Below are 27,646 nucleotides of genomic sequence, written 5' to 3' on the forward strand. Positions count from 1 at the left end.
AAATGAGAACGCCATGTCGAAATATTCAAAATCATTCAACACATAACTATACATCATGATGCATTATATTTCTTTTTCATGTTCATATTTCTAATCTTATGTTGTCATATCAATAGATTTCCTGAGTGTTGTTTATTGCTCCTGTTTCGCTTTAATAGCCACATCTTTCTTTGGGTCAAGAAATACCTTTCCCGTCAAGTCCTCCTCATTTTCACACTCCGTTATAGCGCTATCAGGAACCTATGATAAAACAATATGGCCAGAATCAGTGATAAGAGGAAGATACAATAATCTCACTATGTTGTATGTACATTGATAAACTAGAATAGTTTGCCATCATGGAAAAGGCAATGCAGCTAAATCTATTTCGTAAAATACATATAAACAGTTGTGTTTTTATTGTGTACGCAAGGCTTCACATAACCAATATTTATAATGAATTAGTTTACCTTTTGAATGGGATTATAACAAGCGAATGGGTGTTCTGCTACAGACTCATTGTAAGCTGCTGCGTAGGCTATAGCGTATGCCAGTCTTCTTCTGGAACTCATATTGTTACCGCTGGTGTGGAGCAAATTGGATTGGAAGAGTATAGCATCCCCTGGAGTAAAAAGAACCGGTCTGAATTGTATATAAGGCAATTTAAAGATTTAAAGAAAGCTAAAAATAGGGAGTGATATGATGTTATACTATATATACGCCGAATTGTCTTTCTGCGATATTTATCTTATTGCTTGGGCTATAGGTTTCTCTATTTGTCATTTTCTTTTTTCACAATTTTATTTTATCCTAGAAATTGTAAAATATAAAATGGCTTAAAAATCATAAATGTACAGGATAACAGTTGTGATAACTTGAACTTCAATGACGTAGGTAACGTTCAAAACCAACAGTTCTTTTGGCTCGCATTACCGGTTTAAGTAACATTTAACCGTTTATAGTACATACCCATTATGCAATTGAATCTGATCTGCAATTTCATCAATTTTCGAGCAAAAATAAATAACATAGGATAGCATGGATGTTAATCATTTTGTTGGACGATCTGTACTAATTAAATATATATTTATGTTTCTAGTGAAACATAGCATGTTCATATCACGTATGAGAGCGTTAGAAATGCTGTACTTATTTCTTTAGTATATACCCTGTTTTAGTTCAACATCATCCAGTTGATGTTTCTCTTTCAGTTTAGAAACTCTCTCTGGATCTGCCATTTGTTCTCCTTCGTAAAATCCATGATCGATCCGACCACACTTGTGGGTGCCACGTAACACCTTAATCAGAATTTTTAAAAACCCATCTAACAACCTGATATTCGAATTATGTGTTATATACGTCGCAATCTCTGAAACAGTTGGTAACAGAAAAAAGTTTATACTGATAAAAATCTTATTAAGGAAGATATTGAGAGCAGCAAGGATACATGTATATTTATAATGGTAAGAATTTAAACAGAATTCATGATGTTAAAAATATTTTACAATCTAAAGTATCAATTTTGAGCAGAAAAGAAATCAAAGTGACATGCTTGTAATCCTATTATTCAATAACTTCTGAATTGAAACCTAAAACAATAAATATATGGAAGGTTCGCACAATAAAATCTAAATACAACGATGTGGATTTCTTAGTAACTAATACCTGCAAGCAGCCATTTTCTTTGGTGTTTTCGTCAATCGCTATAGAAATTGTCATTATGTCCGGATATGGGAATCCCTGTTTGTACCAGTACCTGTAGTCGGTGTAAAGAGGGGTTACAACAAATATGTATATCTATTACGGCATACGCCGAACCGAATGGCTTTTTTCGCTAGGTTTATACCACATTGCTTGGGAGTGAAATTTAATAAAGTAAATTGAACCCATCATTTGTTGTGAACGTGAATGCAAATGTTATGATGAAATACCTCAAAGGATTGCATTGTCTAAGATTTAAATGTCGATGTCGTCGATGAAGCAGAAGACATTTCCTCCTATTTCGTTCATATATCCAAAGAAGTTGTGTTTGAAATATGATTTCGTTAACATTTCCTTTGTTCTGATTGGCAATACTCAAAAACTGCTAGTTGATACAAATTCTTCGTAAACACCTGCTTTGGTACTTATACAACAATATTGCTGTCTCATAACTGATATAACTATTAGAAGTACTAAGTTGTCTGATGATGAGAAGGCCATGTTGTTTGTAAAATGTACAACATAGTACAATACATAGGTACGTCATTTACCCATAATCCTGATGCCATACGAACTGACCACCAACAGATGGTTCCTTCAGTATTGCCTTAGCGTGGAAATGGAACATCTCACCACCTAACAACTGAAACACATAGAAAGACAAAAATAACCGCTAATCTATTCAGTTCTGTGATTATCCTGTAAGTCATAATGGACATGCCTTGTAACTACACAATATTAAGGATAAAACACTCAAGCAGTAAGAAATTCCCTTCAAGCAAAACCGTAGACCACAAAAAACCGAAGGTATCAAATATATATAGTATACAATCAACAAATCCGAATAACATCTACAAAACTGGTACATGACAATTGGCCAATTCACAGTAGGCGACCTCTGAATCAATTTTGTAGTGTAATGAGGAAATATTTGACAAGCAAATATTATGATTAAAACAATAGTGTTAAAAATACTTTTTCACAAATATTGACGATCTTTTCGCTGCGAGCAACCATTCCGGTGACATCATTTCCTGGATTGTTCCACAAACTCAATATGACATCTCGACCACCACCTGAAGGTAACTGTTGATAAAATGAAAAAGTAAACGTTCTAGCTAAACAAAGAAATTAAATTAACACCACATTGGCATGGGACATTTAAACACATCATCACTATCTAAGGGCCATAACACACGAGACAAACACGGAAAACTTCGAGTGGTTCGGCTAATACTGCTTCCGGTGACCCGTGAAAACAAGCTTGGAAACATCATAAAAAGTATTGATGATGTGACACAAATCAGGCTTTTAAAACCTGTCGCTACAGATAGCCACGATTCTCCAAGCCGCCAATTCATGAAAGTTGTGTTTGCAAATAGGGGAATGGATGCTCATAATATCAGAATGTTTAAGACTAAAGTCTATTCAAGCTAACATTGCATAAAACTTTCAAAGCAGAAACACCCCTGTAATGTTCTACAATTACTTCAAGCCCATTTCATTCAAACTCTTCAACTACATTGTTAGTATAAGCTGCCGAGGAACTGTTCTAAAGTCATCTATATTCAGTTGCTACAGCGTTTGTTTGTAGTAGAACAAACAACCACTACAACAAATGAAGATAGATGACCTAAGACCGACCCCTCCGTCACCATGTTTTTGTTCTTCCTCTACTTATAACTTTGGTCCAACTAAGCACAAACTTATTGGTGAGTTAAGAATTATCCAAAATGTTAAGCTACGAGAGCATTACAAGGAGGATCATCAGTATCGTGACATACCGTGCGTTAATTTAGAATATGAACAATATTGTTTGTAAGCAATGAAGAAAACAGAGATTGAAATATTTCACAAAGGTCAAACAATCGTGGATCAAAAGTGAAAACTAATATTTGTTATCTTTCGCAACAAGAAAGGCCTAGGAATCTGTTGTCTACCGACTGTATTCTGCTGTCACAATGAACATAACTACGATTTGATGTCTACATGGTTGTTTCGCATCTTTGTTAGACTTCAACAATACCTATAATTCAAATACTGGTAAAAATACGTACTTTGAACTGATTCTTCATCACACCATTCGGATTATCAAATGCACGCCTTACCCTTGAGATTTCGTCTTTGGTTAGAATATTGCTGTTTACAACAAAAAAGAGTAAACATCTTACTAAAGGTTTCGCATTCTATTATTATTTATATCGGCATATCAGCCAAAGATCTGATAGTTACATGGATCCTACAATGTAGCCATATTTTTTTCATAAGAATATCACCAACTAAATTAATTTTCGTTAGTTCATTATATTTTAAAAACAGATACATGTATCTTTTCATGTTAATTCGAAAATCCCATCTAGGTTTTGACATTTTTATTCACTATGGATTGGTTACAAATATATGTCCTAGAAGGACGAAACGGCTGTATGATGCAGGTTCATTCAGTATTTGGGACTACTGTATCGAATTCTGAAGTGTGTAAAGTTGTGCTATTCACTTATCTTTGTTTGAGATTGCATGTCAAGTTGACCTTTAGTATAACAATACCTGGAATGCAATTAATACATATGTATCTATCCATGGCTTTCAATCGGACCTTATCGAATTGAAACTGATTTAAACTACCCAAAGGATTATATAATCGATAGCCTTATGAATAAGACATTTCGACAAAAATCAAGAATAAGATATGGTATAGTCCAAATAATGAAATGAATTATTCATTTGTTTTGTCCTAGGTGCATAAAGCGATCGAGGAAAACCGAAATTTTCCGCATTGATGTTAATACTCACATGGAGAGATGTATCCAGTAATTCAATAATTTAAAAAATCTTCAATGCACGGCCAAGTACCTATGAACCGTACCATTATCCATTCAAATTAAAATGTGTCGTGCAAAGTAAAAATGAATTCCACCATGTGTTTCATTTCATCCATTTCCATGTTAATCCTTCTCCGTCAGTAAAATTTACGATGACGCTTTCGCAGAGGACAGGGAAGGCATAATATACAGGATTTTAGGTTATTAGAGTAAACATGTAATATTAATTTAATACTAATATTAAAAGCGTGCGTGTCCTGCTTGTGGTTGTGCATGACAGATGCAGGATATGTGCATTAAACCCCTCGAGTGTTGTGCTTAGGACGGCTGCTAATAACATTGGATGAAGTGTTGTTCTCGGGACGGAATGTTGTATTCGCACGAGTCTTTTGTCGCTGTTATGAGTTTAAATTGAAATGTTTGTGTCTTGTTCTTAAGGCGGCTGATAGGAGAATGTGTTTGTATTTTATTGAAATGTGTTGGTGTACTACCTTGTAGAAAAGTGATGATGTATATGCATGATCATTTTATTTGTTAGTTTTGTTACTATGGGAGAATCTGTAACATGTTTGTGACTGTGATATCATGCATGGTACTAGTTTTAGTTATGTTGCCCCATTAAGGATAAGTATTGTGTCTAACTTTGTTTTGTTTTGTTTTGTTTTGTTTTTTTGTGTGTGTGTGTGATTTGTTTGTATTGTAGGTGATGCTGTCGATGCTTGTGTTTATCTAGTCGTTCGTAGGGTAACCAGATTGAACCAAAGATACAGTTTCTAACGATATAAATGTCCATGGCATAGGTTTTGGCTCACCGTATTATGATATATCCAAACTCTTCATACTTCCTTTTTATGTCGTCGAAAACAGCAATATTCTTGAAGTCGAATTCTGATTAGGAAAAAAATATTTTTTTATAACAAAAATGTCATTGTCGATTCCGTAGCCATGGAAATAGAAAAAGAATAGATTGTAACTATAAACACGAATTTAACGATAGCAATTAGAAAATATAGAAGCGAAACGGAATGAAATACACAATACGTTTTGTGCCTACTGCACCCAACTGTACAGCTATATCAGGAGATCACATTTTCACAGCAGGATGGGTTGCTTGTGTGCTCTTTTTAATTTACAGACATGAAGAACACGTTGCAATTAGTTTTACTTATTATCAATTATTCAAATATGCAGCAAGCTGCAATACTTAAATCTGTAGTTCTTACATTTTCAGCTAACAATATATGTGGCTCAATTCAAAGTGTACTTAAACAAATATGAACCACTTGAACTTTCACAGCTCTTCCATTAGTTTGATTTGACTATTATCCTTTACGCAAATGGGTCATGACTTTAGGGAGGGTCTGATTATATGGTGAAACTATACATTTTTAAATATCGTTATATATAAATAATACTTTGCCTGGAAAATTATGTTATAATTAATTTTCTGTTATATCGATAACAAAGTACACTGTTGAATTTGTGTCCCCACAGCTGTGCACAGAAGGAACGTGCAATCGTGCTTTTCTGTGTATGATGACAGTTTGGTTTTCTCCGTTCGGTGTCCTTTTTATAAGAATACATTTAACTTTTTAGTGACGTTTATTGCAAATAAATACAATTCCATCGGTGCTTATGCGAGATAACTAATAAAATAATGAGGATCGACACTTTGAGAAAAATGTTGTACGCATCTCTGAATTACGTGTTTTGTTAGCATATGATGATACGACTTTTTATTTGCGCTTCTTTACAACATACCCTGTGTACTAAGAAAGATAATTCATCAAAGTGAATTGTTTTGTAAAGTCTTTCAGATACCATATCTGTTAAGATAGTCCATATCGTTTATGAGTCACTCGACACATCAGATATCCTACAGATATGATACATATCTAATATATAAGTATAAAATATATTTAAGTATAAAATAAGTTATATTTAGCATACCTTAAAAACTCTCATTGAACATTAAATCGGCGCTTCTCCATGAAATAAATTTGGTTTGCCATACAAGACTATAGAAGTATATTTTTCTGATACATAAATATCTGTATACCGTAGCTGATTATGACCAGGAAATATCATTCCATCAATTAAGTTAGTGTCAGAAACGCGTGTGTAAACCTCGCGTTAATTCCGCCTCTCCTAATAAGGCAATGGATAGTTGTGATCACGACAGAATGCAACAGCAGCAGCATTATATCAACAAAAATGTATCGGTAATGAAAAGTGATTTTGTTTACAAGCATAACTTACCTGCCATAATTTTCGTTTAGTACAGACACCAAGTATGTACAGTGCTACAATGTGTCTGTCCTGTAGATAGTGTTGTAATGGTATGTATACAACACATACCCTGATCAGTTGACCGGTATATATGTGTATACAAACACCAAATATGTACAGTGCTATAATGTGTCTCTCCTGTAGATAGTGTAGTAATGGTATGCTATATCAACACATACCCTGGTCAGTTGACCAGTATATATGTGTACAAACAAAGATACTACACTTCAAGGCCACCAAGTTCGTCCTCCATCGTATTTCGGATCCATAAGTATGTCAATGATTATTCAAACATAATTCTTAATTATTCTTTCTAAGAAATTCCGTCTACTGTGGCAAGCTGTGGTTTACTCTTGGCCAATTAGTTCTCATTGTACTTTTATTCCTAATGTCTTATCTCGGCATTTCCATTTTATTCATGATATGTAATTGTCTGATTCAAAAGTCTCAATTTCCACTTAACGTGATACTATGAACAGCTACTTGCTCTTCTTCGCCTGCTATTCACGTGGACATCTATTTAGAACACGACTTAATGTAATTTCAATTTCCTCGCGGAAAATGTATGTTAATGGCAACAATCTATTGAAAGATATCTATACACATCAGCCCATTCAATATTTAAGAGATACTGTTTCAGACACCTAAGTAAACAGTTGACAGACGACCTCTCTACATAAGATTACAAGATATGCAGGATGATAAAATCCATGGACAAGTGTTGAACATTTTAATTGCAATGGAAATCTCATTCTGAACTCGTCCTTTTTCCGTTTGCAATAATGAAGTTAGACGTGTGAGGTTCCTTAAAAATATACCCGAATGAAAAATATACCTGGATGTGTCATTTCTACTTAGTACCATTTTAACTACTTTGCTATCCCTTGATTTTCTGTGTGGTTTGCCTGACGTACGTTTAGCATATCTAACATCAACGGACTTTTTTTCGAAATTTCACTGTTTGGATTCCGATGCCTTTTGCTAAATGCACTGAGTGTTCAAGAGGTGCAGTTACGTTCAAGAAAATTCAAAATTCTGTTATTTACTGTCTAGTTGAATACACATCGTTCTGAACGATGATATTTTGATAATTGTCTTTTTTTACCATACAAGTCATTGTCATTCAGTTTCTTGTCATAACGTATTCAGATACTACTTTGATTCTGTATAAACAAAAACTCCATTACGCGACCCTGAGACTAGTTTGCACACAGATCCCCTTCCTGGACAGATTTAGATTAGCAGATATGTAATCATCATTGACGTTGATATTACCCTTTACAAATAACAAGTCTTGGTCTCCCTTTCCTGCACTAAATGAATCCCGCTTTAACTCTCCTTTACTTTATTTGTTTTCCTTCATTTTGCGAATTGGAATTGTATCAAATGATGTTATGGTCTTTATCGTTGCTTTATGGAACAAGCAAATGTGGTCCATCAATCATTGACACGATTAAAACAATTTAAACTCGAGCATAATTAACAAAATTCTTAAAAATACAATTTAATAATTAATCAAATTACCATCTATCAATTCAAAATTCATTTATAATCTATCTCCTCATTTTATCACTTTCTCTGTACAACAAATCCTGATCTGTGGATTTAACCCTTGACATGTATGTAATATTTATATATCCAAAGCCATTTTGAATAATGTACCATTTATTTTTTTTAAATGTGTTTAAGGTCTAAGCTTGTAGAGAAAACTCCAACTTGGCTCTCATTTCTTCGGCACACTGGTGTATGAGACCAGCCAAATCTTCATATAGGGGGTGACTTTTACCATGGGTAATGGATATTGTTGTCGCTGCCTGAAATTGAAAGTTTCGTCGTATGTAATCTCTTAAATAATCGATGATATACACATTAACAAGTATCATTACTGTGGTAAGGAATCCTAGTTATTTTTCTTCAAATAATTGAGCAAATGTGTAATCAATCTCCAATCATCACTCTATTATAACCAGCCTTATATGATATAAATGAAATCAAAACAAGATTTTATACGGTAAATACAAATCATATATACCATTGACTTAAAAGAAGTCAAACTACATCTTCAGCGTTTTAGGTTAATGATTAACATACTTGTTAATCACTCAGCTAAGGTCTATCTACTTAAACCCTTACCAAAAGCGCTTGACACTATCTTACTGAAGCCTGTTGCTTCTAAAATTTCCCAGACCTTCCTGGCTTCTTGTGAGCTGCTATATATCTGCTGACATTGCTGACAGATATAAACAGATCATGAAATTCCAATTTTGTTCACTGTCCAGACTCACCTGTTGTAAAGTTATCAACGCTTGCTGACTCTGTTCCAAATATAACTGAATTTTCCCAACTTTCATCTGTTCAATCCCAACATGGGGACTGTTTGGTGGATAAAACTTTCTGTAGACAATGAATAGTATTATCAAAATCAGCAATGATTTAAGTTGATAGTAATGATACTTATACAAGTCTTTGGCAACACCGGTTCAATGTTCCCTGGTAAGGAGCATTGTGCATTGCATACTTTGCCGGAGACTTGTAAAACGGCTGCCCTATTGCAAAGTCATAATAACGGCAAACTAATATTCACCAAAAACAAACTTGTCAGAAGCTACAAGGAGTGTAAGAATTACTGGCAAATCAAACCATTGTTCACAACATTAAATCTCAACAAAACAGGATAGGATTGCTGCATGTAGCAGAAAATGGCAGCCAATCAGCACGATGCATTTTCTTGGGATATACAAAAATATCTCAAACAGAATTAGTATCAAATGGTTCATCAAAACCTTAACTGACATCCCATGGTCTCTATTTTATGTAGATATGTTGATAAATTACCAAAAAGAGGGCAATATTAAATATTATGAAAACTTTTTTGGGTAACAATCGCAATCATTAAAAACGTTCATGTTTGTTTAAAGATTTGCATGAATTTAGAGTTCAGTAATTCTATAAATTTAGAGTTCTATAAACTTAAAATTCTCTAGCTATATAAACTTAGAATTTAATAATTTTATAAACTATGAATTTAGAGTTATATCGTTCTATAATTCTATTAGATATGTAATAACAACATCGGAACATAATATGCACCTGTAAGCTTCCTGAACACGCAAACCATACTGAAGCGCAACTTCCCAATGACCACGGTCGATTCCTGCATCAAAGGCCTTTACCAACAGATGGACACAATGGACATTACAGTCTGTGAACAACTGCTTCTGTTCCTTTTGACATTCTTCGCATAGCTGAAGTACCTTTAAAGGATCTGAGGAAAAATTATCAAAACCACATACAATTATTCTCGTAAGGCGTTCAACCTCTATTCTTTCTGATACAAGTGATTACAACAACTGAGGTTAATGTATTAATAAAGCAGTGTCCTCTCAGAATATACAAATTGTCAACATCAATCTTAATTCATGATGACTTTCATATATAAACAATGTTTACCGTTTTCACTAACTGCCTTGATTTTCATTAAACATTCACGACATGCCTCATAGAAGTTTTCTACATCATCTGCCCTGATTGTGTTGCCTTGGTAACCACAGCCTCTACAGTCCCCAAACTTGTCATCTGTAATAGAGTCAATTGTTCTCTTTTATCAAGTGTGTTGTGATAGCTTATTAATGTAGGTGTCGACGTTTTGTCAATTATCGCTATTTTATCAATATATATGTGTGAATTAAAAGTGGATATATACATATAAAGCCCAGTACATATCAAATATTTATTTCTATCATTGGGAACCTCACAATCTTAATTTAGAATTGGAATGTTTGAGAACCCTAGAAGTTTACCACATAAACAAGCACATGTAAACAGCGTATGACAAGACAATAGCTTATTTACCTTCCAGCCTACGGTGGTATCCCTGACAATGGCCACTCTGACATCTCACACTTAACATCTCACCATTCTGGAAGTATTATTTAGGCAAACATATAACAGAGAGAATATGAAATACAAAAAATCCTAATATTTACTTTTCAGTGACCTTCAAATATGTGAATGTGATGACAAAACAGATGCAAATACTTGATACTCATACAAAATGGCTTCAAATGAATTCCTCATAGAGTGGTCAGGCAACATTTTGTCTGAAACCAATTACATTTAAAGTCGTCAACTTTGCCTCAAATATTCCATTTATTGCAGACATTTTTTCTGTGTGGTTTTCCGCTCCATATGTAAAGTTGGTGATTATGCGGAAGTATGTGGGTGATTTGTTTGTGAAGATAGGATTAAGGAAGAAATAAAAACTGAAGTTCTGTCAGTTGTTGTGCATTAATTTTCAGAGAGATTCATAGGGGACATGTTCCTGTTTTGCTTGAACCCTCGAATGTTGTGTACTACTGCTAATGGCTGGTGATTCCTTTGTATTGTAGTTCCAGGAAGAAGGAAGTAACTGTGTGCCTTTTGTTGTAGTTATAAACTTGAATGTAAGTTGGCGCTCATGTCTTGTTCTGAAGTCAATTGAGGCATGGATTTTTTGTCGTCTATTGCAACATGACAGTGTCTTATTCGAACTCTTGGTCATGGCATGTATGTGTAGCACGTCTGTGACTGACCTGGTGATGTGGTGTCTGTTTTAGATGTATCGTGCTGGATTGTATTTTCTTGAACTGTTTTGTTAGCTTTGTGGTGTGCGTGGGTCTAGTTTGGGTCTAATTTGTACTTTAGTACATATGTACGTATACTTTTATGTCTCTTGTCGTGGATTTTGTATTTGTTTTATTTTGCGGCTGCTTTATATGATATTAATAATGTAGTACCTGTCAAGGTGGAATGTTCTGCTGCAGTAAGTCCTTGTTAGATTGGATAACATCTGTATAGTGTATTTTATTATTATTATTATTTTTTTTTTTTTTTGTATATTGTCATTATTTTATTTTGTGGTATTTCAATGTATGATACATGCTGTTTGTCATATAAAATTCCAAGAGCATTTCTTGTATAACACATGCAGCTTTTTATAAACATTTATAAATATAATATCCTAGAGGTCTACTTGTATACTACCTGCTATTAATTACTTACATGCATATAATTACAATATCCCTAAGGTATAAAAACCAGGACATATGTTGGATATTGTATGATCAATACCATCTGGTGTTCTTGGTCTGACTGTAGGAAGGGCAACAGATGTCGCTCAAGTAACATGACCACATATAGGAGGCAGATACTGAGTTTGTATCAATATAGTTATCACCAATATGTGATTTTATGAATCTAACATATAGAACAGATGTTTGACTTGTTTTTTGACATATACTTATCTTCTATACTAGTAAGTAACATGTACAATATTTGAATATAGGTCTTGATCTACAGTAAATCACCCTTGAAATGATCCAAATCATTTCTTCTTTAGTGTTTAACTTTCATTCAATTGTCAATCATATGGTTTATTTAGGATGTCTCCATCCACTTGATAATGATTGGAGAAGTCAATGGCAACGCCTTTTGGCAGGTCTGTCACGACTACTTTTTCATATGAATGGAATAAATATTGGAAATAATGAAGTCAGAAAAATATAATCATTTCATGATATCATACACAACGAACTTCAGACCAAGAGCAACATTGTACTACCGTAACAAAATGTCATCTGCTGATCAAGTTTGTGTCCAACTTGCATTGTACGACCACAGCATTGATTTCAAACTTTGCTGATGTTTTTGGCTTTATGCCGAAAATTACATTTGAAGAATAATTTAGTTAACATCACATCAAAAAGCAAACATCATTGACAGGGTATCTATTGTATATGGATCAGCTAGAACATTAAGTAAGTTGCTCTCACACTGTCACAAATCACTGTTGCTTATAATCCAACAGCAGTCTGTGATATAATTTGACAGACTATTTGTGAATGAGAAAACTTCACAACATGTAGAGGAAAAAACCCCATGGTCTGTGTAACAAATGTAGACAAGATTTTAACAATTTAAACAATCAAACCTTGATATTAACAGCAAACACTTTGTTTTGGTATTGTACACCTTTCAGTTTACTGTACAAATATGCTGTAAGTTGTTAAGTCCAATGAACATCTATAAAAACATTTTTAAAATGACAATGGTCAGTTACAGGATTAACAAGTATCATATAATGTACCTATCCCTACTCTCTTTGTCACAATCATCCCTATATCTTACTGAAAAATGTTACTGCAAAGTATCTCGATGTCTTGATCTCATCTTCTCTGGAGAGAGCTTAAGAAAATTTAAATATCAAGTTTAAAGTAAACATTTATTAAAAGTTAAACTTGACAAGGGTTATTGTCAGCCTTTTCAAAATATCCTTACGATCTATCGTAAAAAAAGAAGAAATCAAGATTGAAGAATGAAGAAAGATTCCAAGGTACATTTTCTATTTTATAAGGGGTACTACAAACCTAGATGTGTTGTAGTGACATCAATGTTCCTGATGACAATAGATAAGTTTTTTTTCTGTCTGCATGATCCATGATAAAGCATCTATCTTTTTTGTGATTTTTCTTTTTCCTTTCTTTATTTTCACAGAAGTTAGGCAATTATTGGCCCTCCAATTCAGGTCTTATCTCTTTTTTGACAATTTTAATCAAAATTATTAATGTTAATTCTGGCAAAAATATATTGACCATAATAAAATTAGAGTCTGACCTACCAAATATCCATTCTGTTAGAGTCAGAGTAAAAAAGCCAAAATGAAATTACGACAGGAACACACTATATGCCCTTGATCAATTGAAATGACAAGGCATTATTCTGGTATTTTTTTCAGAGAGTAAAGGTATATATGCATGCTTATTACATTGACCCATTAAATGTATATTGTGCATTTGAACTTTATAGTAATAATCAATAATCAAACTTTACATGTGTATGATGTGAGACAGCTGTTTCTCTATCAGTACAGTGCAGATATCTCTATTACAAATACCATATACTACAGCTCCAGCTGTCGTCCAGCACCCAGACTGCCACATATACTGATAGCAAGCTGTTAACACCTTAAAAGGTATTACCAGTCCCCATATTTATCCCCAGCTTTATCACAATAAGGGAGCTGATACAACATAACCTAATGCTTCTAAAACCAAACATTTCCTGGAAGAAACTGGATCAAGTTTATAGACCCCATTATGAATCAAAACAAATAATTAAATGTTTGCATTCCCAACACAGATATTGTGTCAAGCTGGATCACATGCAAATATTTACCAGATGTTTCAGACTTACAATATTGATATGACAATAAGCCCATATATGATGATAAGACTTCCCTCATGTTTAATGTTCTGTTGATGTGTTTAGGTCCATTAACTTACTTCAGGATGAATATGATACTTGTTTTAGAAACAGCAGGTTCATATATTTTCTTCATGGTGCCATTTAGTTTGTTACTTAACTCTCTATCAAATACAACATTTTTCTGTTGTGTTGGCTTTCTAAATTTATGTCTGGTTTAATGAGTGTATGATATTTTACAGTGTCTACTTTGATGTAAAGCTGATCTTAACAGATAATTTGTTCAGAAAATTTATACTGACCCCAGTTCACTAAATGTCTTTTTATAAGGTTCAGCATACACTGTATTCATACATGTGAATAAATATTCACCTCAAGAACAACATTTGTATATATACATACAATTATGTTCAAGGTGTGTCCATCATCCTCTGATACATATATAATATATCTCAATGATTGAATCAAAGAGTCACAATTGAAGGTCCATAATTACAGGTTAAACAGTTAAAATTTTTAAATTAAATCAAAGAGTCACAATTGAAGGTCCATCACCACAGGTTAAACAGTTAAAATTGTTAAATTAAATTAAAGAGTCACAATTAAAGTTTAATCATTACAGGTTAAACAGTTAAAATTGTTGAATTAAATCAAAGAGTCACAATTAAAGTTCCATCATTACAGGTTAAACAGTTAAAATTGTTAAATTAAATCAAAGAGTCACAATTAAAGTTCCATCATTACAGGTTAAACAGTTAAAATTGTTAAATTAAATCAAAGAGTCACAATTGAAGGTCCATCATCACAGGTTAAACAGTTCAAATTGTTAAATTAAATCAAAGAGTCACAATTGAAGGTACAGTTACAGTTGTGACTATCATCAATTCAGCATTACATAAAATATACATTTAAAAAAGTGATTCTTCAAAACTTTTTCATATAACTCGATAATCCATTGAAAATGTCTCAATAACTAATACAAACACTGAATAAAGGGACAGTTGAAGTTTTGGGCCAGTTATCTCCCCTACATAATCAATGTTTCTGGTGAGAGACCAGGACATATTGATACCAAGGCCATCTGCTGACTTAGGATAACAGCTTTCCAGTGTGCACAATGCAGTGTAGTTTTAATGGTCATGGGCAGTACAAATGATATTGATTAACTTCCACGAGAAATACATTATTTACAGAAAAGGTCATTATCACAATGAAAAGTTGTTCACTAATTAATTAATTAATTAAATAATTAACTATCATGTGATATGCAGAGAGTATTTCCTTTGATCAATATCAATTGTAAAATCAACATATACAAATGAACATGTACTTTAAAAAAAAGCATTTCCCTTGCAGGCCTCTAAATGAAAGTAGATATGCAGTCTAGTAACTATGCAAACATGCTTTTACAGGTAGATCTTATTATAAACTAATAGCTGAATTATTTCTTTTAAATCAAATTTCAGAAAAGTTCCATCCATCAATTCTAAGTCTCTGAATTTCTCAAACCCTTGATCTGTTAGTCTCTATGTTTGTTTGGATTTACTGATACACAGAGAGTAGAAAGTAATTTTAAATTTCCAGTCTACAAAATAATGTCCACATGAAGTACACATATTTCAGGACGTAAATGTTATATGGCAGGATTTAACAAAAACACCCCAAAAAACAAGAAACAATCCAAGGGAATTCCATACATAAAACATTACATTCCATAATAATAGGTTATGAACTTGTAACAGTGAGAAACACCAAATAACACAGTGTTAACTAATGTCATTGTACTACTGGATGTCAGTTTCCATGTACATTGGTGAATATTATTATAGCCTTGTCATTCTCTCTCTGCTTTAATTTGTTCATCAATTAATTAAATGGAATCGAAAAGTGTATGAGGTTTGATTTTGAAATCACATTCAAATTTCCCAGTATAATCATCAAGAATCTTTCTATTAAAAGATTCTAAAATGTAATGCAACGCCTTCTTTTCAAAAATAGCATAATTGACATGGCTTTAATTAGATATACATATTCTGTGACATATCTGTGGGACTATACAGATGTACATAATCTAGTAAATGTCCCCAGCAGTGGTATGTTCTTACAAAGTACAGTGTATTGGAAATCAAACTGCATACATATGTATGAGTGACACCATGTGTTTCACGTCCTATACATGTAGTCCAGCCTACCTACAGTAACAGTACCATAACAGTGGTGACACCATATGTTGTAAGTCAAAGGCTTATACATACGACTGGAGAGTTTCTGAACTGTTAATCCTGTGGTGAAATTTGATGTATATGGATTCAAAGGGAAATTTAAGAAACTATATCACTTTTTCATATAGAAGAAAATTTGAACTTCTTCCTTTGGATACAGTAAGTAAAGAGCACTACTGTATGGAAAATAATGCAAGGTATTTTTAAAGAGCTTTTTTAATGTGAATTCAAAATGATACAAGATATTTACAATGGTTTACATTTAGCTGAACATTTTGTCTGATATATAATAAAAATTATCCTGTGACAAAACTGATGTGAGGTGAATTCTCGAACTTCAGAAGTAATAAATGGTTGATTGGTGATTAAGGAGCATCAATATATGGATAGTTCACCAATACTGGATATATGTATTACATCAGTGAGAAGTTGCTGACAATAAAAGAGCACTTGTTACCAAAACAAATCAATAAAGACATATACTATAGAAACATTCCACAATCGTTCTGATGAATAATAACGTTCCTTATTAATTATTTACACCAAGGAAGCCTAATTATTGACAGTTTGATTATCTCAGGAGATGGCCAGTTGTTTTCCGTCGGACCTAACACGCTGTGCGATCTGTCTGGGTGATCAGAACTTGCCCAGAGCTCTACCTTGCCTTCACTCCTTCTGCGAGTCATGCCTGGAGAAGCATGTGCAGACCTCATATATCGCCCCTAACAATCTATTTCTCCATCAATCACACAAATCATTTCCATGTCCAACTTGCAGGAAACCAACAACAATGCCAACCAATGGAGTACCAGGTTTTCCTAAAGATTTTCGGATTATTGAATTCAAAGAAGCATGGAGGTCTTCCAAAGAGCTGGATGGTAGTAATGCTCCAACATGTGATATGTGTGGGGAGAGAGTTCCTCTTAAGACGGCTGAATCATTTTGTGTTGATTGCTGTAAATATTTCTGCATTCAATGCAGCTCACGCCACAACCAAAGCTCTGTGTTGAAATCACACATCATGGTACCTATAACCAAAGATCTCACTGTCAACAGCTCCAAAACAAGCTGTTGTCAACACCATAAAATGGAGGCCATCAAATTTTACTGCGAGAGCTGCAAGACTGGGATATGTGTCAAGTGTCTCCTTGGTGATCACGGTAAGCACACTGTTACTGATATAACAACAACCTTGAACTCAAAAAGAAATGACCTTAAACACTGTATCCAACACATACATGACCAAATATGGATTTTGCAAGATATACTCTTTAATCTTACTTGTCTTGAAGGTCGGATCAAAGGCAAATATGAGGAAACAAAACTTCATATGAAAAAGAGTTCTCGAAAACTTGTGAACAAAATTTTTGGTGCAGAGGTCAAGCTTTTGTGTGAATTAGATGAGGAATATCAAAGACAATCAGATGATGTGTACAGACGTAAACAGCAATGTAGGACACATCTGGAGCAGTTCAAAAGCTTGCAGTCACGACTAGATGGTATTCTGAAGGTAGAGGATGTTGATAAAGTTCTAGAGAACTATACAGATATTCTGAATGAAGTTCATGAAATAAACATCACAAAACAATACAAATCAAAATTCCTGAAACTTCCAGAAACATTGGAGTTTGTACCTAATGGAAGTGTATCAATAGGCAAACTTACACTGGTACCTAATGATATTACAGGGCGTCAAAGAGCTTCATCAAGACATAGATTAACAAGATCAACAAGTGGACAAGTCAATCAAGCGCAGCAGCAACAGTCAGGAAAATCATCATCTGGTCGAGGTTTTCAACAAAAAGTGGAATCATCTTTCAAAAGTGGCCATCAAACTGGCAGAAATTCTCTCAGTAAAAGTCAACCAGTATTAGTTCACTTGAATAACCCTGATCCTCAACTGGCATCAAGCATCTATGACCCACTCAGATATTGTGAGAAGGCCTCGTCTAATTCTGAATGTGTTCCTGCCGGGAAACTTGTGTATACCATTAATACTTCTGGTGCAGGGCGGGGACAGCTCAGTCTTCCATTTAGTGCTACGTTTGACAAAGACAATCATCTGCTTGTTGCAGAGAATGGTAACGGACGACTCCAGATATTTGGTAACTATGGACATTCGGTAAAGATCATAGGACTGCCTGGCTGTGTGCCAAGATGTGTGACCATGACCACTGATGGCACTGGGTATGCCATCACAGATGAGGAATCCAAGTGTGTGAAAGTTGTATCAAAAGATGGGATACTCATCAAGGAAATCCATACAGCTGGCGATGCCTTCCCATTCGGAATTACTACATTAGATGTTGATAAATTTGCCATATCAGATATTATTTATGAATGTGTGTCTATCATTTCAATAAATGGCGAAAAAGAAATACGATTTGGTTCCCATGGGAATATGTCAGCCATATTGGAAAATCCTTCTTACCTAACAACTAACTTGTATGGCAATATCCTTGTGTCAGATTCAGGTCACCATGAGGTGAAAGTCTTTGACAGGTTAGGGAATTTTTTATACAAGTTTGGAGGATATGGTACTGCAGGCGGACAACTTAGGTACCCGAAGGGTATTGCTTGTGATAAGAATGGCTTGGTGTATGTGGCTGACTCTGGTAATGACCGTGTGGTGGTATTTTCTGAGGTAGGTCTTTATTGTGGCGTGTTGGTAGGTCGGGAGAATGGTATAAAGCGCCCAACTGGCCTAGCCTACTGTCCCAGGGGACTCATCGCAATAACCATGCCTGACAACGATGAAGTCAGTGTGTTCGAGCTGACAAATTCAATACCAAGGTCGGTGACACCCTGAACACAAGAAACATTCAGAAACTGGAAAAACATTACTTGTTAAGGAATGTCACTTACATGTAATAATATTTGCCAAAAGCATTTATAGTGATCAATGTCAATGTATTTGTCATTTCCAAGATTCTCTCCTCAAGGTGACCTGAATCAGTGTATCTAATAACCGAGATGTGTGTTGTGACACCTGTCTGTTCTTAAATGTTACGACTAATCATTATCAGTACTCAAGAATGATTAAAGTGTCTTTCTGGTGGTTTTACCTTAAGGATAAAATCTAAAATGAAACTAATATTAAAGGAATGGAACATGAAGTGGTCCTTTAGAATTAATAAGTTCAACTGTCTGGTAACCAGATAATTGGATGTCTGAATCAGTTTAGTAAAGATGTTTAAACTGTATTAACTTAACTACATTGTACCTATTTCATTCCCCCTTTACAGCCTATGTCCTACTTGTGTTAAAGATTTTGTGTTGACCCCTGGGCTTATTACAGGATAAATACAATAATTGTGGTAATTTAGATGTTAATTTTCATACAGCTTTCAGAATTATTGTAAAAAAGACTATGTCAAATTCACTACTTAAAGTTACATAGTCCATAAGAACATAAAAAAGCAAGAAAATCATTGAAAAACACATGAAAATTCATTGAAAATTGATGAAGGTAAAATTTAATGACCATGAAAATGTCATTAAAAGATAGTTGCATGTTAATTTCATGTCCTTGACATTTCTTTACAGATTCAAGGTTATTCCTCTGATTACAACATTTCAATGACACTGAACATAATTCATGGCTCTAAATATTGTTACAAGAAAATTGAAATTTTTTGTCACTGGTAAATTGCTCACACATGCATGTCCTGGCTCTTCCATTGATTTTTAATGGGTATTGTTGCATGTCACTACTTTTTAAAACAATAGTCATTGACCTGTTTTCATAGTTTAATGAGATTTTTAATTTTTTTTTTTTTTTTTTCATGGCATATGTTTGTCCAGAAGTGCTTGTTAGTTGTAAAATGTCTTAAGTAAATGAAATAAAATAGTTTGTTCACTGTACTTATCCTTCAATAAGCTTATGAGTGGCATCTCTTTACTGTATACTCATGTCAGGCAATCAGAATACTACATGACAATAAATTAGTCGAGGAGTGGGAATACTATAGGATATAAATTATTCTAGAGGTGGGTATATTTCAGGACAAAGAATTAGCCATGCTGTTGGAATATTAAAGGGCAATAAATTAGTCTTGATGATGGAATATCACAGAACATTAAATCAGTCTGGTGTGGAAACATTAAAGAACACTGAATTACTGCAGTAGTCTTGTGTAGGGAATATTACAAGAAACTTCAAATACTTGTGTATCAAATTTTAGTTAACAACAACACATGAAGGTAGTACTGATACCATATATGGGCTTATTGCAGGATAAATATGGTAGCTAACTTGTAATATTTCAGAACTCAAATAGGTGTGCCTGACTTTATCAATGTATATCTTTTATTGAATGGAGATTGTGTAGCAGTACAGCTGAAGGATATAAGTATTTACCTACCAGACCTTTGTCCTGACATCTGTTACACTGACAGGTAAAATAATACTGCTCCTGCAGCTGTTTCTGTCTCTCCTCTATTGTTTCCAGCTGGTCCACATAGCTTATACAAATCTACAACAAAACAAGTGTTTAAAATAATTTAAATCTCCCTACATTAAAATAACATATAAATTATCGTAGTTGAAAACCTCTCTATTCAATTACAATGGAAAATTTTATATGGAACAGTTTTCGTTTTCACTAAACTTTAATATCATATATCTTATAGATATAGTGAGTGGACGAAAAACCTCATATATAAAAAATGGATTGAGAATGTAAAGAAAATGATACTACATAAGACATATGCTAAGTATTTAGATAATGGACCAATTATTGATGGGACAGAGTGGCGGTCAATACCAATATAGACAAATAGACACACACTGGCTACAATATTTATGTGGCAATAAGTCTGTGTCTGGTACTAGATCCACCAATGTATTTATTGCTGTTCAATAGAATGTAACCCCGCAACCCAGGATTTTTTTTTTTGTCCTGATATAAGCCCGCCTGCTTACCATTATTTAGAGGTAATCTGACAGCCCTGTAACATGATATATGTAACAATGGTAACAAGAGTTATCAGCCCCTGAAATAATCTTGATAGCCAAGAAAACCTCTGATTATATATATTGGGTGATTCCCCTGATAAACTTACATTGGCTGGAGATGGCTCAAGTATATTCTGGGTAGCCCTTACTATCAGCTTCGTGCCTTGGAATGTGGCTACAGCATTAGGCTCACAACTATGGTCCAGCAAGGATGGACTTGAAAAAAATGTATCAACATTTATACGTTTACTGTACTTTTATATCAAAAAGCAAATACTAAACACTAACATATTGCTATAAAGTATATAGTTCGTACCGACACAAATGATTGAATTCAGCTATGTCATAAATGTTTAGTCCAAACCAGAATGAAAACAGTTCAAGATTTTACCTTTGCCCTTGACCTGTTATATAAAATTTTTATTACATCCATCATGGGATGGTAATCAATACACTATATGGATGTGGTGTCAGAATATTTATGTTTTATACTTACTTACTTATATACTTTATATTTATTGTTCTATCAGTCATGTATACAGCCTGTAGTCTAATCTTTCATTAGACTTTTTGTCAATGTATCAATGGACTCCTTGCCTAAGAATAGGTTACCATGTATTACAAAGTAAGACAAGGACTCCTTGTCTAAGAATAGGTTACCATGTATTACAAAGTAAGACAAGGACTCCTTGTCTAAGAATAGGTTACCATGTATTACAAAGTAAGACAAGGACTCCTTGTCTAAGAATAGGTTACCATGTATTACAAAGTAAGACAAGGACTCCTTGTCTAAGAATAGGTTACCATGTATTACAAAGTAAGACAAGGACTCCTTGTCTAAGAATAGGTTACCATGTATTACAAAGTAAGACAAGGACTCCTTGTCTAAGAATAGGTTACCATGTATTACAAAGTAAGACAAGGACTCCTTGTCTAAGAATAGGTTACCATGTATTACAAAGTAAGACAAGGACTCCTTGTCTAAGAATAGGTTACCATGTATTACAAAGTAAGACAAGGACTCCTTGTCTAAGAATAGGTTACCATGTATTACAAAGTAAGACATATCGCTTAAACCTCTAATATCACATACACCTTGCATGTGTAGTATAGATACAATGATGTACAAATGAACAGTTGAATACACATGTAAAACTGTGAGGATAATTGTCAATGTAACAGAAATCAACGAGTGTTATTTATGGTAGCTTCCCAATTCATATGCATATTTTATGCATTATGAATGTAAATACATCTGTACATCCATGACATATTATACGCTACGTGAAACTTCTCACATTTTCGTTCATTATGGTTGAGTTAACCTTTCCTATTACCAAGGTAGGTTGTATGTGTGAAAAAGCTAGGATTCTTTTGTATCTGCTTCAAACTATCCTTTTCTGTATAGTAATAAATTCATAGCATTAATGTTGAACTTCAATTTGTTCAATCGGTGGGAATATCTTGGTTTGTTCTATGTTACCAGTGTGCTTGATTGGTTTAATGTTATATGATATTATGTTTAGTCAAATTATTAACTTCCACAGAATATTTGTATAACAAGCTTTATAGATGTTTCAATAAAGTATAGGTATATATAATTCAAATCAATTTTCTTGCATTATATGTGTACTTTAAACTGATACAGTGAAGGATAAACCAGTTACCTTCAACAGCATTACATCAATCATTTATGTAGAATCTTGTCTACTACTTTACCAATGAATACTCCCACTGTGATGAAAAATTATTTCTGTAAATTTCCCAAATGATGAACAAAACTACAATTCAAATGCTACTGTCTGATTTCTCTTTTGTTACCATAGATATGCAGAATACAAACACATTTCAGTTTCACAGTCTCTTTAATACCTTCTGAACAAGTATTTTCTAAGTACAGTGACTTGAAAGATTTATCAAATATTTAATTATCAATATCAGGGAAGCTGCTATACCTATTTGTCTTTGTAACATCACCACAAATCTTACACACTAAAAATAATATCTGGCTAGGTAAGGTTTTGACATTTTGTGAGGCTTTTTTTAAGGGAATGCAGTAGTGCAAATCATTGAATAGGTGCATCATACAACTGTTACTTCTTTCAAGGGATCCACAGTGATTTCAAGTGCCTCAATTTTTAACTTTTAGAAGAGGATGAAGAAAATCCAAACTAAGATCAAAAGAAATGTCAAAAATGAGATGGGTAGGAGTACCTACCAGCATCATTAAGTAAAAAACATGACAGATTTCAGAAGAACACAAACACTGTACCATGTTTATATTCTGATCCCTGCCACTATTTGAAAGAATAAAAAGTTACCATACAGGTTATGGCAAAATCAGGGGCTAAATGTCCACTAGCAGTGTGCACCACTTGCAATCTCTAAAACTTAAAATCTCGAACTTACTGTATACAAATATTTACAAGAACAACATGCAGTTATTACAACACATCCTACCTGAGGTAGATAGCCACACCAATGGACTGCATTTCTCCATCACAAACTGTGAAGCTGTTGATTACCATCTACAAAGCATAAATCCTTACAAATTCAGTTCATACTGTATAGCTGCTTATTTTTCAATGACAGGTTAACAAAATGAGCAGGACGCACTTTTTGCAAAAGTCAATGATAGAGTTACAATTTTCCATCCTTCTCAATCTCAATGTACACATATTTTTCATGGTTTTATTCAAATATTTAATTCATTTAAATGTAACCCATTTAAAACACAACCTCTATAATAACAGTTTAGCTATGACTGACATAAAAGCTACAAGTTACAATACACATCCATACAAATTTAATTGACATCATTATAAACAAATCCCTACAGAAAATATCATTACCTTTCCAAATATTTCTAATAGGTCATCTGCAGGAGGAAGGGTAGTGTCTCCAAGAAGTTTTCTCAATGTAAACACAATCTTGGACAGCTGTTCCATTCTGTTTTTGTCAGACTTGATCTCATCTGAATCTGTGAAGGGAAAAAGGAAAATGTAAATTAAAAACCCAAATATACGCAACTTTCACTAAAAACACGAAGAGAAAATATAACCTATTTACATTCATTGTATACAGATATAACAAAAATCAACTTATTTGAGAAATACTCAAGATGATATCATGCATTGGTATTTATATATAAAAGCTGTTGATATCAGATATTCACTTTTTATAAACATGTCTCCATTTGCGATCTTTGCTAAACCTAAGTTGGAAAATCTATTAGACAATTCTGTGAGAGGTCGGTATTTACTATAAACACGTGTATTCAACCTGTGATATGATGTCATGAAAAGCATGCAGGATGTGTGACATCTCATTTTACCTGTAAACACACGTTCCACAATTGTATGCAGATTGGTCATGTTTATTTTTGCATGCTGGCCTTCTGAATTGCATATAACATTGGCTTGTACCTTAAGTGAGATTGACTTTTATTAAATTTTATTTGTTTTGATAACCGTTTCATAACAGATACAATTCAGCTTCTCTTATCTTTGAATAATTACCAAGAGGAAGTTTTCCCAGAAACTTTCTGAATATCATAAATTTCCCAAACGGTGTATATATTGGGGATTTAAAATGTTCTCTAATTAATAAACTACATTGTGAATAAAGGCAGAATATATAGTATCGAAAATTAACAAAGGGCTATAACTCTCAGAAACCTCAATTTCATCTCACAGACTTCATGGTTAACAGCTCATTTACATGAAAATTATTGAAAAAAAAACGTCAAATTTTAAAAACATTGTGTGGTTTATCTTTCGTTTTTACATTGGAAAAATTATCATATGGCAATGGAAATACATTGTAGTCAACAGAAACAGAATGGCTTTCATGTGTTTTATCTATTACATTTCATGTACACCAGTTCATGTATAGAAAGAGATGTCAGCAAAGCAAATTGTGCTCCATACAATCAAAGAACACCTTAAGATATAAGCACATTATAACTTACGTGATTGGAATTTGGAGAAGTCTCTCCAACCAATATCATTTTTGACAGAGTTTCCATTGTCACCAACCTGAAAAAAAATAGAAAATATATATATTTAACCTAAGTACTAATTTGACAAACACTTGAAATTTTTGATGAGAAAAGGATATTTTAGTTTGAGATCACCTTGAACAGTTTCTGTTGTGTAAAAATCAATAAAAAAAAAGCAGGTAGACATTTGATGTATGTGTTACATATTTCAGGTAAGTTTGCAAAAAATCAATATTTATGGCTATTTGAATGACTCAAACATGCTTTGGATGAAATATACAGGGTTTGCATACAAAAAAGCAAGGTACAAGCACACATAGAAGCATCTAGTGAGCTGTATGAAAATTAGCAATACTGAGCACATTGGAAACTTATACTTTCCAAGCTAATTTCACAGAAATTATAATATCAATTACTTTTCTTTAAGAAAGACACTGCTTTATTCTGGTTTCAAAAGACCACCATGAAATGAAGTGAAGAATTATCTGTGAAAATGATGAAATATATATACACATACTTATAATAATATAACAATTATCAAATATTTAGTTCAACCTAAAATAAATTCACTTTGTCACTCCTGTTTGGTAATGTAGTTCTATCATTCATATGGTTTCTTAGAAGCTGTACAAAAATACACCTTTGTAGACAAATGCAAGCTATCTAAATAGTATACATAAATTTAAGGCATTGGCAGTTGTATAAAGTACTAGGGATATTACTAAATAACTACCAATTCTGTTATATCAGTTGTACCTTTTGCTTTAAGAGAAGTTTCAACATTAGGCGGACACTATCCAGAGGCACGTCAGGAAAAACTCTCTTTAGACAAGGACATTCCCCCTTGTGTGATGTCCAGTCCACTTTCTGTAAAAAAAAAAACAACAGAAAATATTGTACAAGGTATATTTATAAAAGAACTGGTTTGTTTCGAAATCTTTCATGATTCCATTATAAACTGACAACAAAACAGTTAAAAACACCAAACTTCCTAGGCATTAGCATTACTATAAGAATTAATACCCTGCAGTTGAAGCTGACACGTCAAACTGTATCCATGTACCTTAAATTTTACCCTCATCAATATGGGTAGAATACCAGTCTGGAGTTTTGATGTTCAGAGTCTGATTTCACTGAAAGTTTCTCTCCATTACAAAAGTACATAACTTTATGTCCATTACAGTATGTAAGCCTTGCTACATGTACAGTAGTAATCTTGTCTCAAAAAGAAACAAAACAAGACAAATAAAAAATGGAAAAACAAACAAATAATAATGCCCAGTATGACATTATTTAATGATTGCATTATTGTTCCAAGATATAACAAGAAAAATAATCAAAAAGAGGGCAAAAACAAATTACTTTAATAAATGCTAAAATCAATCATTATAGCTATCACCTTTGAAGTGACTGGATTTGTTAAAAAAAATTCATCCAATCACTTGTTCAGGGGAAGAAACTTACCTGGCACACTGCGTTACAATATCGCACTACCTTACACACAGTACATCTTTTGAGATCCTCACCACTGCAAAGAAATTTTGAATCGGTCATATCATAGTAAGAGTTATATCCCTTAGTAAAATTTGTAATGATAAATAAAACACGGTGAATTATGATTTGCAGTCACATATCCAAGCTTCAGATTATTAAGAATTATTAGCCCTATGATGATAAGGTTGATTAAGTATGCAGTTGGTGTCTATTTCATCAAGAAAGTACTACCGGTACTGAGTTAGGTAACGCATTATTTAGCTGTAGCTATAGACAGTCGTGTCAAGATATGTTACCTTTCGAAACATGCATCACATCTTCTGCCTCGTTCCTTATTTGATAAGACGTGTACATACGGCTCTGACTGCAGAAGTATATCACCTTTTCGTTTCATTTTGTAAATAGATTCAAGTTGACCCACGTGTATTTTCGTTACGTCTCTAATATGAAAGTAGACGTATATCTAATTGAAGTCTGGTCCCTCTCGAACCTCCGTGAACGACAGGCAAGCTTCCTCTTTCGTATTTGAAATGTAATACATGTGACGACCTTTACCGGATCTAATTTTATATTTTGTTATGTCATATTTTAATGAAAAATATGCGTGTTCTTGTAAACTGTTCATTTAAAACTTACTTTTAGGTGCAATTAGGTTTCCGCAAATGCCCAAAATAGGTGATTACAATTAATGGGCGATAACTCGTATATAAAGTAATGCCAGAACTTTGAAATCTAGAAGTTTGACACATTATCGAGATATAGGTAGATGTAGTTGACGAATAACCTGTAATTACTCGTTTATCCAACAAGCTATTGTCAATATCATAACAAATTAAAAAATATTATGATCTGCCCTTCGAATCGTTTCGTCTGTCGGTACGCATATACTGTAGCGTAAGCTTGACAACTGATGTGATGGGGGCCGAGAATGATCTGATGTAAC

General features: G+C 33.6%; 2 protein-coding genes across 2 annotated transcripts; both read right to left on the bottom strand.

Moving 5' to 3' along the window:
- Nucleotides 1-132: 132 nt before the first annotated feature.
- Nucleotides 133-6,768, bottom strand: LOC132563080 (L-proline trans-4-hydroxylase-like). The gene is made up of 9 exons (XM_060227839.1): nt 6,762-6,768; nt 5,315-5,390; nt 3,738-3,819; nt 2,656-2,766; nt 2,232-2,323; nt 1,645-1,735; nt 1,148-1,277; nt 450-601; nt 133-240 (listed from the first exon to the last, which is right to left on the bottom strand). The coding sequence occupies exons 1-9, from the start codon at nt 6,766-6,768 to the stop codon at nt 133-135; spliced, it is 849 nt and encodes a 282-aa protein (XP_060083822.1).
- Nucleotides 6,769-8,449: 1,681 nt separating this feature from the next.
- LOC132563088 (histone-lysine N-methyltransferase SMYD3-like) lies at nt 8,450-27,097 on the bottom strand. Its single transcript, XM_060227846.1, has 13 exons — nt 27,000-27,097; nt 26,674-26,737; nt 25,966-26,076; nt 25,180-25,246; nt 24,062-24,189; nt 23,670-23,737; nt 21,317-21,425; nt 20,617-20,727; nt 10,644-10,710; nt 10,242-10,367; nt 9,882-10,056; nt 9,077-9,185; nt 8,450-8,605 (listed from the first exon to the last, which is right to left on the bottom strand). The coding sequence occupies exons 1-13, from the start codon at nt 27,095-27,097 to the stop codon at nt 8,483-8,485; spliced, it is 1,356 nt and encodes a 451-aa protein (XP_060083829.1). The 3' UTR covers nt 8,450-8,482.
- Nucleotides 27,098-27,646: the final 549 nt, after the last annotated feature.

This window comes from Ylistrum balloti, unplaced genomic scaffold (genome assembly GCF_031769215.1).
Source record: "Ylistrum balloti isolate Yb309-2 unplaced genomic scaffold, AGI_CSIRO_Ybal_v1 Utg371580, whole genome shotgun sequence".
NCBI lineage: Eukaryota > Metazoa > Mollusca > Bivalvia > Pectinida > Pectinidae > Ylistrum > Ylistrum balloti.

What these genes read in the sequence shown, in the direction of transcription:
- LOC132563080 (XM_060227839.1), bottom strand. An exon ending in GTATGGCATCAGGATTATGG is followed by an intron (nt 1,736 to 2,231) that starts GTAAATGACGTA and finishes CACCGACTACAG; the next exon opens with GTACTGGTACAAACAGGGAT. An exon ending in AAGAAAATGGCTGCTTGCAG is followed by an intron (nt 1,278 to 1,644) that starts GTATTAGTTACT and finishes ATTCTGATTAAG; the next exon opens with GTGTTACGTGGCACCCACAA.
- LOC132563088 (XM_060227846.1), bottom strand. Translation starts at nt 27,097, where the DNA reads ATGAAACGAAAAGGTGATATACTTCTGCAGTCAGAGCCGTATGTACAC. An exon ending in TGTGATGCATGTTTCGAAAG is followed by an intron (nt 26,738 to 26,999) that starts GTAACATATCTT and finishes ATTTCTTTGCAG; the next exon opens with TGGTGAGGATCTCAAAAGAT. An exon ending in CGTGTTCAGGAAGCTTACAG is followed by an intron (nt 9,186 to 9,881) that starts GTGCATATTATG and finishes CATTGTCTACAG; the next exon opens with AAAGTTTTATCCACCAAACA.